Source organism: Augochlora pura, chromosome 3 (assembly GCF_028453695.1).
Source record: "Augochlora pura isolate Apur16 chromosome 3, APUR_v2.2.1, whole genome shotgun sequence".
In the NCBI taxonomy this organism is placed as follows: domain Eukaryota; kingdom Metazoa; phylum Arthropoda; class Insecta; order Hymenoptera; family Halictidae; genus Augochlora; species Augochlora pura.
Window position 1 is genome coordinate 3,132,506 of NC_135774.1, and position 17,812 is coordinate 3,150,317.

The window sequence follows — 17,812 nt, forward strand, 5'->3', positions numbered from 1 at the left end:
GAGAGGTTCTGTCCCCGTATATCGGGTGCCGCGATCCCGGTGGTTCGCCCAGTCGAACCGGTGGTGCTATTAACGACATTAACGCTACTCCGGGCAAACACGGCCCTATATCATTCCTACGGGGCCTACGGAATAATAAACAATAAATTCCGGTGAAATACGGCGTCGAACAAGCGTAACCCATTTGTTTGCGATAAACTGACCCCGCGAGCTAGTCGAGAACCAGTCTGCGCCAACGATCCTGTCTTCTCGCAGGCTGTGGGCCCCCTTTCGGCCGCCACAACCCCCTCCGGGAAAAGAAAACCGCCGCAGGAATGCTCCCGAGGGAGGATTATCAATTCTCGAGCGCCGCTGATCGAGCTCCTTGCTCGACAAGTGGCGCAACTCCCGTTTCCAAGTATCCCGATCGACGTTTGCGAGGCACTTTCTAAAAAAAATTTAAAACACAGCTGCGTTGCAAGCATCGTTTAACACGTCTGCTAAACCAACGTTGTCAAAACTTGCAATTAATGTAACAGTAATTTGATCGAATTGAAATTGAAATGCCGGGTTGCTTGACAGCGACAGAAAATGTTAGCGATTTCAGCAGACTTTCAGCCACCCTAATGACGCCATAATTATGCGATTTAAGATATAACGACGTCGAGATGTCTATCTATGGCTGTTGCAAAAATAAAGGCTGCCCATATCGATCGCAAGAAGCAGGAATCAAGCGGATACGAATTTCGGCTTCGAAGAGCGCGTCGATTGCCGTTTCACCTGCTCCATTTCCCCGGGACCGCATAAATTCCGTCGGCGAAAAATTTGTTGCGAATCGAACGGTTCCCGGGCACGAAGGCCGGGGCCCGCGGATTAAGGAACTTAATAAGCGGTCGATTAAAAATGCAACACGGCCGCGCGAGGCCAAAAAGAAGCGGCGACGGCCCCGGGTCCGAGGCCGGGGCCCGCAAAAATACGATCGCGCGTACGTTATCGTGCCAATTAACAAATTGGAGGGACCAACTGGATTCCCGATGACGGCCGTTCGTTGCCATAACTGTCCTGCTCGTGCCATAAACACGGGTACCGTCGGCAAAACGACCGCGGCGACGCCGGGGCCCGGCCATGGGCGCGGAAACGTGGGCCCGATGCCCGATGCCCGACGCGTGAGAGCCGCCACGGGACTACGGGGGACCGAATATCGGTTGGCCGAATTATGCGAGGACGTTGAGACGCTTGTACGAAGTGGGCAAAGACGTTTAATCGGCGTCGCAATTAACGAAACAACTTCTGGGAAGTTGAATACGCCTGGCCCCTCCTCCGGGCGAAAGGAAATGGTATCGATAAAGCAGCCTTAAAGAAGATTCGCTTTCGAAGCCAATATCTATTTATCACTCTGTAGAAGAGTCTGCTGTTTTAACACTATTCTGTTGAATTTTTCGACAGCGTTTTCCAAAAATTATATCAAAGTGTTAGGTAATTTATTCCAAAGAATTTATGCAAGCGCTAATTAATTCTTTCCTATTTCACAATACATTAATATCTTCCCAATTTTATTAGATTCTGCGGAACGCAAGCGTGTTAGAACTATATTTAATATTACGCAAATTTAACTCTTCAATTTTAATTTGACGTTACTTAAATGTAACTTCAATTTAAATTTAATAAAATAAAATACCTTTTATTTTATTTCATTTTACTTTTTTTACTTATTTTATTTTATTTTTACTTATTTTATTTTATTTTTATTTTATTTATTTTATTTTTATTTCATTTATTTTATTTACCTTTTATTTATTTTATCAAGCCAAGATTTTAAACGAATAGCGCATAAATAATTTTTAGAACTCATTGCATCAATCTATGTAGAGATTCACGTATAGTATGCTGTCTTCTCGATGAAAATGACTATCGTGTAAAGCTTCTAACCGAGTTCGAAGAAATCTTCGAACAGCGGCGACCATCAGTTAATTGCCAGGCGGTAGAAAAAGCGGCGCCGCGATGAATCTTGCGGGGATCACGCGCCAGGACCCCGGGGGTGAATCCTTCGGCCAAGGGAGACCGGGTTATTGGCTGGTAAAGCTTACTTGAACGTTAATAACAAGGTCGTTTCACACCGGATACTCGATTGCACGGTGGCAGCCTGCCAATATCCCTGCGCGGCTCCATAAGGAGTGCGTTTTAGGTAATTGGCCGTGAATATTATCTTACTCGGGGGTTAGCCGAGCCAGCGGAGCCGGGAAAGGGAGAGCGTAGGCCTCCGGTGATACCTTGGCGAACCGGTGTGGGGATTTTTTCCACGATGAAACGCGACACTGACATCGAAACTTCCTCCCACGATTCCTTCGCAAAATCGGCTCGACGCGTGATCGAATGCTTGCACCAATGTAGAAGACGCTTCCTCTTCGTTAAGAACATTAATTAGCAGAAATTGATACCTCAACATTTCTAATTTTCATTGATATCTTCAGTGAATGTATCTCCATTGAAATAATAATTTGCAACAGTGAATCAATTATTGAAATAATAATTATTATTTCCTAATAATTTGCAACAGTGAGGATTCATTGTTGCAAATTATATCTGCCTATCTCTGCCATAAATGTGTAAAATTCTAAAGCTAGTTATTACTAATTAATCTTTATTTCTGAAACATCAATGTTACTTTTATCGCGAACCTCCTCTTGTTACAGAAACTATGAAGCACTATTTTAACCTCTTACTCACGACGCGCCATTATAGTGGCTTTTGTGGAAGTTTCGTTTATTACTGAATTGTATTATTAGTTATTAATGTAAACGATTAATGTGAAAATGTATATATACAATACTCTAAGAAAATAATTGTATATATAACTATATCAAAAAAATTGTATACCAAGAAAAATGGTGAAAAATTTCATTCGCATAAAATGCAACCTTGCCTAATAGGTTAACGAGTCTCCTTATTGAAATTACGTATTTCTGAAGAGGTATAATTGACCGAGGGCTTGTCTCGCCTAATTCGCAGGAGGCTAATAATTTCATTGGACATCTTTGCCAGCGCTTTTAAAAAAGAAACGTCACTGCGATCGAGGATCGCGATCCTCGTCGCTGTCTCCATCCCCGAAGATTTTTCCTACACCAATTACAAGCGTTTCCGAGCGTGGTCGCGCTGTAGATACGCCCCTACCTGCCGCCTGACATAGGCTCGTGATTCAGAGGCTCTCGCGGCCGGCATTCCGGCGTCGCGGCTGGTTAAAATTCCCGGCCGAAACTTCGTACGTTTCAATTAGAGAGTTTTTCTATTCGTCGGCGGAGGAGTTACGGCGCAGGGTGTCCCGGGGAGGGAGGCGTCGAGATTAATCACGCGGCGGAGTGTTCTTGGCCGGCAATTAATTAAACGGTCACGGGTTAGCAATAGGGGCTCTCTATTCACGAGATAGCTTTATCAATGCCCCGTTCCCTTTGCCACCGTGGCTGGCGCGTCTCTCTCTCTCGCTGGTACCCGGGGGCCTTCGCGACCGAGAAAATTCCTCGCTAATGTATGCGCAAACATCCCCCGGGCCGGGCCGGGCCGGGCCTTGGGCCGGCCGGCTCGCTTGTAAATCAGCCGTGAAACAGAGTCAGGTGCGAGTAGACGGGCCGCGGCGCGCCGCGTGGGCGTGCGAGCTTAGACGTTCGCAAGACGCATGTGTACACAACAGAGCGTGGCTTTCGGGAAAGTTATATATGCCCCGGTGGAAATGAATTCCCCACGGACCGAGGAACACGGGCCTCCTACCAAAGAGTTATACGCTCGGTTACGGACGCCCGGACTTTTCTGCGAGCGGCCGTCGGCCAACGGAGCCGGGAGCACGGCCGAAAAATTATTGGTTCCCGTCCGACCGATCGCTCATAATTTATTAACGGAGGCGCTACGCGGAACCGGCTGCCCCCCTGCCACCCGGAAAAACTCCGTTTAATCAGCGACGATTATGCACGCGGCTTTTTGTCGCGCTGCCGGTGATTTGAACGACCGCGGAAGAAGGTGGCCGACCTGCTAAATTCCTGTTTTCGAGGAACCCGCGGATCGCCGCGATTCACGCCCTATTCGTGTCTCGGGTTCTTTGGCGATCCCGCGATCGTTTTACAGCTCCGTCGTTTCGCTGAACAGTGAGATTCCGTGTTCAACTCCTTCGCAGTCGTTGCCGTTTTGACTCTCTATACAAAATACTTTGCGCGCGTATATTCCCTTTTACACAATTTAGCGCATCTTATATATATATATTGTTACGGCGGTTGATCACGTGGAGTCGCCGTAATGAAGAAATACTTCATAGTGAACAACCCCTAAGGAAATAGAAGAAGTTCGGGGTTGTCATGGAATCGTTGAGTCGACAGTCAGTCGAGAGACTCTCTCGAGCTGTCGAAGCGAGAGGACGTATATAAATAATAATAGATCCAGATATAGTTAATTGTTATTGTGTTATCAGTTATTGTTAATTGTGAACAAATAAAGATTATACGGGATGCCGCGACGGACGTTGAGACCGCGCAACAATATAAAATTAAATTTGACTCTTTACGTTTCGTAACTCTAAGCTATTTTAATGCTAGACTAAAGCCGCGTTTCTATTAACTCCGCGGCAAACACGTCGGCGAACGTTGCCGCGAATCTCTAGGACAAAACCCGATAGCGAATCGACAGTCGAAATCGCGGCGATCAAGATCACCGTTGTTTGCCGAAGCGGGGACGCGCGTGGATCCCCGATCGCGTTGTAACGGTAGCGAGCCCCGGAGAGATCGATCCTATCGGCGGTGCTCGCAGGCAGGTCGAATCGATTTGCATGGGGAAGAAGTCGAGGCGGTTTGCCGCGGTTTTAATTGAATCGGTGGCCGGTGCGGATCGCGGGCGGTCCCGCCCGGCAGAAAGGATCGCGCGCGCGCGCGGCAGCAGCAGCTGTTCCGATCGCCATTACCGTAACAAACAAGTGCTCCTTATCGAGCGTTTATTGCACGTCGCGTCGCGGAGTAATAGCTTGATATTGCATCGTTCCGGGGACCGATAAAACCGGCGTGCCGACCGCGCCAGATAACGGCCCGACCGGCCGCGTATGCAAAACACACATCCGACGAAAATTAATCGGCCTGGCCGCGCTAGTCCAGATCTTCGTGTATTCTGTCTTTTCACTCCCGATATATCGGTGATAGGAATCTCCTCGGATAAACGGAGATAACGCTCGGATAATTAACGATAATCTTACTTCAGCTCTCTCTTTATTTCTTTCTCTGTCTCTTTCCCTCTCTCTATCTCTCTGTCCCTCTCTTTCTCTCTCTACAGAGGCTACGCGGCAACGTGATTTTTACTGCGAAGCGACAAGCTTCTCTCTCTCTCTCTCTGTTTGCTTTAGCAACGATTGACGTTTCGGATCAATTGCGTCAGGACACTCTACCTGTTCGCTCGAAGCGGAAGATCGAAATCTAAGGGGAATAAATGCGAGGAGACAAGACGAATGCTACTGTTAGAGACCCGACGGCGCGCGCGGGCCTTGATTCATCGCCTGCATTAATAAATACACTGACGGATAGCTATTTGCACATTTGCCCGCGATCGGCGGATCTTATCGGCCCCCGGTCGGCAGTGCTTCTTTTTTTCTTCTTTTCTTTTTTTTTAACCGGTGTACGATACCGAGAAGCGTAACCGTTCCGTGGTTCCGCCGCGATTTTTCAGCCGGTCGTCCGGTATTTTAATAGTCAAATTATATGAGCGGAGGCAGCCCGGATTTATCTGCCCGCTGGTTTATTCGTCGCGCGCGACTGTCGCGAGCTGCTTTACGACTGGATATCTCGTTTGATTTTTAACCGCATTCCGGACCGCTTTGTCTAAGTATATTTTTCAAGCGCAAGACTCTGTATATCTTTATTCTGTTTTATATTATTTGTAATGCCAGAAATATATTTATATATTACTAAAAATATTGTCCAAGTGTATTTTTCGAGTATAAATCTCTGTATAACTTCATTCTATTTTATATTATTTCTACCACAGAAATATGTTTAAATGTCGCTAAAAATATTGTCTAAGTATATTTGTCAAGTATAAATCTCTATCCTTTTTCATTCTATTTTATATTATTTTCAATACAGAAATATGTTTACATGTCACGAAAAATATTGTCTACGTATATTTGTCAAGTATAAATCTCTATCCTTTTTCATTCTATTTTATATTATTTCTAATACAGAAATATATTTACATATCACTAAAAATGCAACAGTTACTTCAGGTCTTTAATTCTAAATAATTTCCGCAAATTGTATAATTGTATAAAATCCGTGAAATGCGTTTTTGCAATGTGCCTTAACTCGCTGATATTTCTAAAAATTACGCTTCGTCGCGTTCTTTCCTCATAGTCGCAGAATTGTACACCGAGTATATTCTATTAACAAACTGCATTATCCACGGTTGTTTTACAAATTACACGCCTCGTTTTTCTGCCTTCGCGCGCGCGAAGGTGTACAGAGCCCGGCCGAATACGCCGGGCAGCCTTAACCCTTTCGGTACGAGTGCCGGATATATCCGACGCACGTGCGACGACCGGTATAAATAACGGAATTTTATATAAATAAATCTTAATATTTTATACGAGTACCTCTGAATATCTCTTAAGTTACAAGCGACACGTTTGTTCAAAAATGTCGCTTTATTAAGCACAGTTTTTCTTCAACGCTTAGGAGATATTTTCTTATAAAGAAGGACTCGTCGTGTGCGGCGGCAATTTTCGGCGCGGCGCCTCGTCCAGCGAGAGTGCCATGGCGGACAGAGTGCTCGCACCGAAAGGGTTAATTCCACCCCGTGTTACGCGTGTATAAAATGAATGAAATACTTACGAGCATGGGGGCCTGTTATCAGCAAGCGAGAGTTTCCGATCGGTTGTGCCAACAAGAGAGATCGTACATGCCGAGCGCGCTCTCGTTGACACGGCGTATAGATAGAGAAGCTCGATACTCGTGCGGAGCTCGATCGGATCAGCCCTTAAGGAGCGATGTCATGCGTGTGGCCGTGCAAAAGCGAGTGGTAGGAAATAAATAAATGAAGTAAAGAAGCGTGAAGAAGCGAGAGGGCGGACACGCGAAAAGGAGAAAGAACGGATAGAGGACGGATAGAGGCGGATAATAGTAGTAGTAAGAGAAGTAGCCGTTCGAGGAAAAGTCGGGCCGCGGCGGGCTTCGCGGGCGTCGCTCCTGCCCGGCACCGCGCGGGTCTCGTCCTCGTGGGGCGTGAAACACTTGAAAATCCCAGTTATGCAAAACATAGGAAAACGGCCCTCTCGAGGCCAGGACGTTAGGTGGAACACGTAATTGAAAGCACTTTAGAGACCCTACGCGCCCGAGGAGTGAGAGAGCGAGAGTGCACGCACAACGAGCACTCGCATTTGCATTCAGTGGCGGAGGGAATGCCTTTTAACCGAAATGACTGCCGTGTGTATGACAAACGCCAGGTTTATGTGCCGGAACGATGGGAATATTTATTGGCGCGAATTAATGTCTCCGCTCGTCCGTGCCTCGGACGTTATATTTATTGGGACATTTCGACGGGACGCGGTCGAGCCGCGGACGAAAAAAGGCCGAGTGGAAGAGGCCCATTGAAAAAGGGCGCGCGACGGAGGAAACGCGGCCCCGTTGTCGCGGCCAACACACGGTCCCCCCGAGTCCCTTGTCCGAGGGGAAAAGGTGGGCAGACGGACAGTTTCGCCGCGGAATTGATGCCTTCTTCGCGGTTGTCTCATCCCTATCGTCAACGTTTCCACGCTGATAGTATTTCTCGCGGGTGACTTTAAGGCTCCATAAACGCGGGGGCACGCGAGAAATCTGCTGGATGAGGGATCTAATAAATCGCAGTGAAAGAGAACTCTCTGCCCCTCTCTCTCCCTTCCTGCCTCGGATCGGTTGGAAGATCGTCGCGCGAATTTTCCGTCGCGAAGGATCACCGAGAACGGTCCTACAGAAGGAACATAGAATCGAAAGGATGTATAGCGATCGCATGCAAAGACACGCACACACTCGCGCACTGTCTTCGGTAATTCTCTCGAGCGTTACCTTCTGGTTCGTCCGCCACTGTTTTACGTCGGCTCTCGCGTGGCCGACGACGCGTCGTGAGGTGGTGTGTGAGACAAGTAATCGACACAGTGTTGCAGTGCTTTTAATTCATATATTTATATATATAATTTGAAATTGCCGCGGCGGCTCGTTTGCCTCGGCGAACATATGTACATGGTACAGGTGTGTTGGGTTTTGTTGTTTCTTCATGTAAACTTATAAATTTCACGGGTTACGGATGATCGAATCGTTTTTGTACAATGGGTGTCTCGGATAGTTGCTTTATTCGCCTTGGTTCGCTCGCGCACGGATACGGTGGACGATCGATCATTCGAGCCGGCGATCCGGCCGCGCTGCGCGCGATCAAACGCGCTTGTTCCTGGATCCTCGATCGCGGGACTCGAGACTCGGACGTGCGCACGAGAAACTTCGGTCAGGTTATATGTAATAGGCTAAGAGAGTCAAAGTCGAGGTATTCTGTGGGTTCCTCCTGTTCACCTGCAGAGAGCGATTCACGGATCGTTCTTGACTATCGTGGCGGAGTCTCGATAGTTTTTTGCACATTATAAACTATACTTTACATATGCTACTTAATCTAATTACGCGACGCATCGGAATCCGCCACGACAGTTAAGGCTCGCAAGACCTGCGATGACAACTTAATGCTGGCTCGATCGAATGCTCGAAGAATCGAGCAGGCCGCGTACAAGTGAATATTGAATGTTCGGCGCGTACACCGCCGGTGAACAGGTGCGATTAAAATTGGTTTTTAGAAGTTTCTCGGAACGCGGTACACGGTCGAGGATCTAGGAATGATCGCGTCGCAGCGAGCGGACGCACGCGTTTGGTAATGTAGAACATGCGGGGGAGTACCCCTCTGTACATATAATGGAAACGAGAAATCACAATTTTTTAAGTCGTTCGTTCGGCGGTTTTTTCATCGAGTCGTCCACCGTTCGATTCGCAGAGCGATCGCGATGAATCGGACGCGTTCCCCCCTCGAAGACGATATGCGTCGCGTTCTCGATGATGGAAGAGGGGGAATGCTGTATGGAAGGATGGAGATGCCAAGGAAGAACGACAATTGCTACAATTATAATAATTACTATAATAATAATAATAAATGAACGTAAAGGTGATAATAATTAAACAAGAAAAGAAAAAATATTAATAATAGTAATAATAATAATAATATCTAATGTAACTAAATCGTAAAAATAGTCTTCCGTAAATAATAAACGTCTAGCGATCGAATTTTCCGATCAGTTTCTCGCGTGACCGAGCGACACGGGGTTTCTCTATGTACTGGGTACTTGGGGGGTGTTGATCATAAGGCGGTAGAGGAACCGGGGGAACGATCAACGACTAATCGACGTGTTCGCTCTCGCACACGAACGTACAAGAACCATTCTACCCATTGGAAAAGTCGGCAACGATTTCACCAATGGGGCGATATGCACAATAAATACTATTTTCATTTCCTCGTCTGGTCTCTCTGTCCATCGCCCTGTTTCTCTTTCGGTCTTTCGCCATCTTCCCCTATCATCGCCCTCTGTTTCTTTCTGTCTATCACCCTCTTTCTCTGTCTATCGTTCAGTTTCTCTTTCTATCACCCTCTCTCTCTCTCTCACTCACTTTCTTTACCTATCTCGCACTTTTTCTTCTTTCTTTCACTTTCTTCCTCTGTCTCTTCTTCTTTCTCTCTGTCCTTGTCTTTCACTCTTGGTCTATCTTTCTCTCTCTCTCTTTCACTCTTTCTCTCTCTCTCTCTCTCACTCTTTCTCTCTCTCTCTCTATTTATGAAATATACACAAGATATACACAAGACTTATTCGATTCAAAAGAATACTCGTCCGATAAGTTTCGCGAAACACGTTCTCGACGCGCTCGCGCAGCATTCATTCAGATTCGGTTCCTCGCACTCAGTCCTACCTCAATCCGTTATCCCATGTGCGTTTGTTCGCTAATAGAAGCTATCCACGCACGGATCGGCTCTTCTTGGTTCATCTGGGCGCTACAACGGCCGGTTGCACGCGGATCGACGTACACGTTCGTCGAACGAGTCGCAGTCGGTCTAAATCAGCACAAAGAAAAAAAAAAAGAATATTTCTAAGACGAAAAATATAATACACGTTGTTTTGTTGTGTGCCGGTTCACGTACACAGTTTCATTATTTATATATATATATATATATGTATATCGTACATTGTACGAACGCGTAATATGTATATAAATATATATAATATACATATATTATATACATTATATATTCATATATAATATACATTTATTATAAATCCGAATACATATACATAATATTCGCGAAGCCGTGGCGACATACCTAGCCTTTTATTCCCGTACAGTTCGCAATCGATCCGACGTTCGATCCAATCTTTCTCTTTCCCGTTCTCATTTTCTCAATCTCTCTCTCTCTCTCTCTTTTACTGTCGGCTACTCTCCAACCACCCCCACGGCTATATCTTAGACATTTCATTCGCACGCGTGCTACGTCGTGCAGCGTTCGTTTTTATCACAGTAAGGTTATATTTCGCGTTCTCCGCTCTACTTGTCCTTCTCGCCCTTTCTCCCCCTCTTTCTCTCTCTCTCTCTTAGTCGCACATATCGTGCGTATAATACAACGTCGAGAGAAAGGGACCGACCCCAAAAAGGGCCCGAACGCGCGGCGTAAAGGGGGTCGGAGGAGGACTCGCGGGCTCGTTCTCGACGAGAGAGAGTAACGTGGGGGCCGCAGCGAGCGATTCGTCGCAAGCTGAGGGGGGGAAACCACCGGTCGGAACGTCTCCGAACCCGGGTTCGTCGGAACAACCGCGGCTCGCACCACGTTCGAAAGAAAACCATTTCCCGACGCTCGGCCTCCGGCGCGCACACACGCTGTCACCCCATCTTCGTCCGATGTGTCCGATCCCGTTCGTCCGTTGCAGATTCGGCGGTAAAACAGGCGTCGGAATTCCTGACGACGGAGTCCCTCTCTCAATCCGGGTTCCGTGAAACGACGCTCACTCTCTCTCTCTCTGTGCGTGCGTGCTCCCGAGGTTGCAAGAAACCGATACACGAGTTCTCTCGCCCTCGGCCCCCGCGTCCCCCGTTTTAGCGATCTATCGTTTTCACTCCCGTTTAAATCTCTTTTGCTCCCTCCCGTTTTTTTCGCAATCTCGGGGGAACTCCATTCCCGCGTGCGTACAGCCATCCGTCCAATCTGCCGTCACACTAAGCTATCCTACGAGGTCATGGTTTCAGGGTTAGCTTTCAAAAGGACTGTGGTTCTGTCCAATGGGTTATTTTATTTTTATAGGTCAGGAATAATTCGGAGGTTGAGTCAGAAGAAGACGCAACCGATCGATCGAAACGCCACTCTTTTTGGTTTTGTTGGCTCGACGGCGGCGCGGCGCGGCGGTTGCGCGATCCGCGCGGATCGAGACGAACACGCCAGGAATCGATGCTGAGGGGGGAAAACGCGACGAGGACGCGAGCTTCTGTTGACTCAGCCTACGTGCTCGTCGGCGCTCGTTCGAGCTTCGGAATTTATCGCCGGGCCCCCGGCGCGGGCTCCGCCATAAATTTTTAGTATAAATCGCTCGAAATTCCCTACGTTCTGGACCCTGAGAGTAGACCGCGCGGAAAACTGATATTACTCGGAACACCGGGACCGGATCGTCTTCGCCGGCGGGACCGAGACAAACGCGTCGATGATCGTGCGCGCGAGCGATCGGAGAAAGAGTTAGCGGACCGGCTTGAGCGGACGCGAAGCAAGCGGAAATTGAAGCGGGCGAGAGCGAGAGAGAGAGAGAGAAAGAGAGAGAGAGAGGCGCGTGATGCGAAACCGCCGAGAAAAACCGTCGCCCTCGTCTGCCGGCGTTCGTCGCGGATCGTCCGGCCGACGGACCCGCGATTCTGTCCGCTCGAAAACAGATCGAGGAACGATCTTCCAACCGTACCGAGGCGGAGGGACGCGACGAAGAACGGCTACGCCCTTCGACCCGAGCAAAGGGGGTCAGGTTCCAACCAATTACGACAGGGAGGATACTAGGATCGTCATATATACCTACTAGAGTTAGCAAGCTTCTAATCGATCAGGGGGAGAGAAAGAAGCCTAAAGAACCGAACAAACTAAGCTCATGCGTTTTCGCTCCGACTACGTCGGGCCCTCGCGCATCTTGCTCTCGTCGTCCGCCGTGCGAGCAGACGCCAAGCTGGGGTGGTGTGGAGGGGACACTATAGGGGTGTGTCGGTGCTAATTGTTACACGTACTCGGGAGTAATCATAGGGTCCAGAAGTGGAAATTCGTCACGACGGTGTTGTTAATATGCAAGTGGGAGGCGACGCCGCGGGGTTAAAAAACAGAAGCGCTATGAGTTTCGGTCGGGCTTGGCTTGCGAACCGTCGCGTAACCATGTCGGGGAGACGTGTGCACGCTCTCCGAAATCGTTCGCGAATCGGCGCGCGCGGATCGGTGCACGCTCGGGTCCGGATCGACGGGCTCGAGCGTGCACGCAAGCGGCGAGGCGAACTGGTAGGATAAAACCGGCTGTGTAGCAAACCGTATAGATAAAATATAAACGAGAAAAACGAGGACGGATATCGTGAGCCAAGGTTTATCCTACCGTTTGCGCGAGCTGGAGGCGCGATCGAGAATCTTGCCCGGACGATCTACTCCGAAAACTCGCGGCCGATCGGCAGCTTGGGATCCGATTCGCTTGAAACACGACGTCTTCGATATTTACAGATCACCTTGCGATAGTTCCGGCGCGAGAAACAATATTCTGCACGTTCGTCGCGGATAAAATCGAGGAATTCTGTGACGGAACGCCGCGTGTCAATTGCTATCACATTAGACGTATTGTCGATCAACCTACCAATCATCGCCCCTACTTCCCTGCTATTCTTTCGAGCCAAAATCTGCTCCGAACAATTCGCGAATCTTATAATCTAGAACTCAACGAATGCATGGCGCATTTTTGAAAATTGACACGCGGTGTTTCGCGTCGCGGCCGCAGAAAATGACCGAAAACGGCGGACTATTTACACGAAACCTGCGGGAGCAGGAGATCTCGATTCTGAAAACGACCGGCTAGAATGTGAACTCGAGCTTTCACGAGGAAAGCGTTCAAGACTCGTTTCGAAAGATCGGTTCCAAGCAGGTCGATCGGCGAGTTTGCTCGAGGGGAAGATCGTCGATCGTTTGTTGCGTCTACGAGTGAATGAACAGGGAGGATTTGACTATAGCAACAGAAATGTGCTTACATGTGAGTTAGAGGCGGAATGGCGTTGTGGTGCGGCGGGAGCGCGTCCGGTGATGGTCCCGGCGAGTAGACAGCTGGTCCCTGTTGCACGACGGACCCTTGGTCGACGCCGTGGGGCAGATACATGGAGATCATCTGCCTGAGATCGCCCTGCTGCGTCTGCTGCTGGCCCATGTACTCCCGTTTGATGACCTGTCCGCCACCGCCGGCCGTCGACGAGGCGCCCGTCGGCGTCGGCGTGTGGATGCCGCCGCTCGCCGGACTTGTCGGCTCCGATTTTATGCTGCTACCGCTGGGACTGTGGCTGGACATCTGCGAGCCCGGCTGGGCTTGATGATACGGCGACGGCGAACCGCCGGGCACGGTGGTGCTGCTGTACGAGCCGTACCCGTTCATGTAGGTGTTGATGGGGCTGGGGCTGCCGCCGGTCATGTGGTGGCCCATGTCGTATCTGGGGTAGCCGGAGTTGGCGGCCGCGGCGGCGGCGGCGGCTGCCTGTCCCGACATGTGAGTACTATAAGTGACGTGCTGCTGGTACGCGGCAGGGTCGGGCATCATGTACCCGTTGGGCATGTAGCCGTTCGGCATTTGATAAACGTCTCGGGTTAATTGGGCCTGCTGATGGCCGCCGCCGGCACCGACCTGCCTCTGGTCGACACCCAGCATACCGCCGACACCGGCCACGCCGCCGCCCAACGGGAACTTATCCTTCTTCAGCAGGGTTTTTGTTTTGCGTCGCGGCCGGTACTTGTAATCGGGATGCTCCTTCATGTGCACCGCCCTGAGACGCTTCGCCTCGTCGATGAACGGCCGTTTCTCCGTTTCGCTGAGCAGCTTCCACTCGGCCCCGAGCCGCTTCGAGATCTCCGAGTTGTGCATTTTCGGGTTCTCCTGCGCCATCTTGCGCCGCTGCCCCCTCGACCACACCATGAACGCGTTCATCGGCCTCTTCACCCGGTCGATGTTGTTGTTCTTGCTCGTGCTATTGTTATTGTTTGGCGGCTGATGGTGTTGCTGGGATTGAGCCTGCTGCTGTTGCTGCTGGTGGGGGTGGTGCTGTTGCTGCTGCTGTCCGCTGGCCTGCTGCGCCAGCGAGTGCATGCTCTGCTGCTGCTGTTGTTGTTGTTGCTGCTGCTGCTGCTGCGCGGCCTGCATCGACGCGTAATGATGCTGCGACGTCTGATGATGGTGTTGCAGACCGAGGCCGAGGCCGCCGGTGCTCGGCGGACTGCCCGAGATCGCCGGGCTGTGCACTATCGAGCCGAGGCTGCCGTACGGCGATACCCCGGTGTGGTGTCCCATCGGCGAGACACCCTGATGTGGGTGCGGTGGCATCTGACCGTGCAGGCTGCCGCCCTTCAGGTCATTCTCCATCGTAAGCATATCTTCCTCCCTGTGCCCGTACAGCTTGCCGCCCTTTCCTGGTACCGATCGACCACGAAGAATAATCGACGGAACACGCCGACACGACCCGGTGTCCTCGACTTCTCGAACCGTCTCTTCGGCCGAGGGGACGCGTCGAACGTCACCACCGCTGCTCCACGGTCGTCGTTACTCTTCCGTACCAGAACCGGGGAGCATTACGCGGTCGCGAAACTTCTTGGGCTTCCTACACGGGACTCTAACATGTGAACCTCGAACATACGTGACTCTGCTGTAACAGTCTCACCCGGACACCACTTGTTGGAATTTATCGCTCGCGGCGACACACTGTGTATCCCTTTTTTCTTTACCGATTCACTGGATTCTCACTTCCCGGTCTGATATTTATATATACCAAGAAACGAATGTCCCGCCCGTTCGTCTTCTGTCCCGTTTAATTAAAATATCGCAAACAAGAAAACCGTCCACGCACAATTCTCACCGGCAGCAGACTCGAGAGTTAATCGAACACACCGCGCACTGATGGTCGATCATCGAAACCACGCATTCCTCGATTTTCTGCTCTCTCTCTCTCTCTCTCTCGCCTTCTCTCTTCTATCTGCGCGTCTCTCTCTCTCTCTCACTCTGGCGTTCGAACGGAGAGAAAATTCTCGGAGCTGTTGGTAATCACGAAGAGTCACCTCGATTGTTTGCCTCTTTGTTCAGCTTCTCGCCCGTAGTACACACGCTGGCCAGAATAACACAGCTTGGAATCGGTAGCGCGAGAGACCGAGTATCGGCAACAGTCATCCACAGTGTCCGACCGAGAACTGACGACGCACTGTCACTTTCCTCCCCTGTAGCACGCCGTTCCTTCTCTCTTTCCCTCTCCCTCCTACTCTATCTCTATCTCTCTCTCCCCCTTTCTCCCTCTCGCTCGGACCAGTCTCTCTTTCGGCTCGCTGGCTCGTGACTGGCTGCGGGCTCGCGATACGCTCGACGAATCGGATCGCGACGATCCAAACGATACTGGCCGGCGATCCTCGCCGAGATCGTTCCTCGATCCTCGAGAGCACACCCGCGATCGTACGCGCCTAATATCGCGTATATCTCGGCACTGCTCCGTCGACTGGACGCTCGGAAACACGACTGGTCCCGGCCGATTCTCGACGATCACTGTTATTATATCCCCGTCGATCGTTACCAACGATATAGCACTCGTTCCGTCACACCGGACGATCCACGCGTGTTCTCTGTCCTCCGGCAGCAGGCGCGCTCTCGCGTATGATGTGCGTGCGTGTGTCGCGCGCACGTTCCCTAATCCGCGCTGGCCTTGGGTACCACTCGATCCACCGTACACCTTGTGCGTGTCGTCCTCTGCACCCGGCGTCTATACACCGCGTGTGTGTATGCGCGTGCTGCGTAGGCTGCGTTGTGTGCCTGCGCTGCTCGCTGACGAGGAATAACAAGCAGAAGAACAAGAACAAGAACAAGAAGTGTAACACACAACTAGCAACGACCTCCACTCTCCACGAAAGAACGGAACCGTCTGAGCATTTGTAGATTTCGCCTTGGGGTCCCACTCTCGGGGCTCACTTCCTGCCGAGGCGGCGCCCCCCTCTCTCTGTTTCGCTCGCTCCGCTCTCCCCGCCCCCTCCACACCTAACACCCTACCATCCTAACCGCCAGCGACCATACCTAACCGGCCAACAGACCAGACCCGAGCCTACCAACGGCAATCGATTGGCACGCAAGCCTGCCATCATTTCTCTCGACCAATCGCGCGGCTCTATCCGCCACCGAAGGCGGCGCCATTACGCCGTGACGTCATACCCAACAACCCCGACGACCTCTCGCGGCGACGCTTTCACCCCTCTCTCATCCCAGAATCGTGCTCTCTCTCTCTCTGTTCGGCGTCGAGCTCCGTCGCGCTTTCTCACTCTCTATCTATCTCTCTCTCTCTTTCTTCGTCCGACGGTCTCGCCTCTCTGCCCTCCGACGTGTGTCCACGCGTTTCTCCTCTCTCCCGCGACGCTCTAGCCTCTCCTCCCGTGCTCTGCCAGTGTTTCGTCCACGCGTTCTTCCAGCTCCAAACTCCCCCCTCGAGCAACCCCCTTCGACCCGTGGACCCGCTGGACTCACGGGCTCCTCCGCGGATACACTCTCTCTCTAGCACCCCGCGCGCAGGCTCTCCGAGCGTCCCGTGTTCGTGTCGTTTGGTTTTCCCCGAGCTACACGCGCTCTCCTCTCTCTCTCTCTCTCTCCTCTATTCCCGGCGATCCTTCCGCGATCCGCCCGCGACACCCCCTCGGAGATCCATCGACCCTCCTCGTTCATCCCGAGCGAACCGTGTCGCGAGGTATCCTCCTTTCAACCGGGTCCAGTGACCTTCGAAATCTCTCTCGCGCGGCGCGACGCGCCATCGGGGCATGGTGCTCGTCGGCACCGCGATCGAGGTGTCGCGGGATCGTTCACGGGCCTTGGATCTCGCGATTAGGTCGATCCGCGGTTTCGATCTCGAGTCCCGTGGAAATTAACCCCTCGGATGCGCCTTTTCAGCGAACGCCGCCGATCATTATGACGGCTTCGATGTCGCGCCCCGAAATGTATGCGGCAGCGCTGAGTAATTATTTTCGACGTCGCGAGAACTTATTTCCGGGATGAATGCGTTCCAGGGAATTGCGCGAACGTGGTAAATAGACGGCAGATTTTATGCATTTGTGAGAAATGTTGTTAGATATATAGCAGGAAGTAGCGAAAACATTCGAAGAATTGACGCACGCTGTTGCGTTACCTTCGACGCGTTAAAATCGTTTACGAAAGAAATATATTTTCGTTAAACATGTTTTTGTTACAACCAGTGCACGCAATTTTTATTTTGCATAAAGATCTGCGGTTGTTCGCGTGGGCCGAAGATCTTGGGCCAGGTCGGTGCAACAATCGATGGAACTTTCTGCGCGCGAGCCTCGCAAACTGCGTAGGTATTTATATCTTATCGCATTTCTCCGATGTATCGCGCTTTCTTTCGAGATTGCGATTTTTTTTTCCACCGCGGCGTGGGAGAGCCCCGCAAATTAATCCGCGGGCACGTGGACGGATCGTTGAATCATGGAATGTCGTAACGCGATCGCTTGGCCGGAAATCGTAGTC

The 17,812-nt window shown here is 50.8% G+C and overlaps 1 protein-coding gene across 7 annotated transcripts in view; it reads right to left on the bottom strand.

Annotated features, from left to right (window-relative positions):
• The window catches only part of Soxn (SRY-box transcription factor soxNeuro), a 401,703-nt gene that overhangs the window by 126,043 nt on the left and 257,848 nt on the right, over positions 1-17,812 (bottom strand). For 4 of the 7 annotated variants that reach the window (XR_013493715.1, XR_013493714.1, XM_078176650.1 and 1 more), the window contains exon 1: positions 13,302-16,193. The exons of 1 other annotated variant lie outside the window; for it this stretch is intronic. Coding sequence is in view for 3 of the 6 variants with exons in the window: in XM_078176650.1 (XP_078032776.1) it covers positions 13,302-14,683 (1,382 nt within the window). In the remaining 3 variants the exon portion in view is untranslated. Of the gene's footprint in view, positions 1-8,143; positions 10,114-10,380; positions 11,278-13,301; positions 16,194-17,812 lie in introns of those variants that run through there. 2 more of the 7 variants (XR_013493716.1, XM_078176652.1) reach the window with 2 other exon arrangements.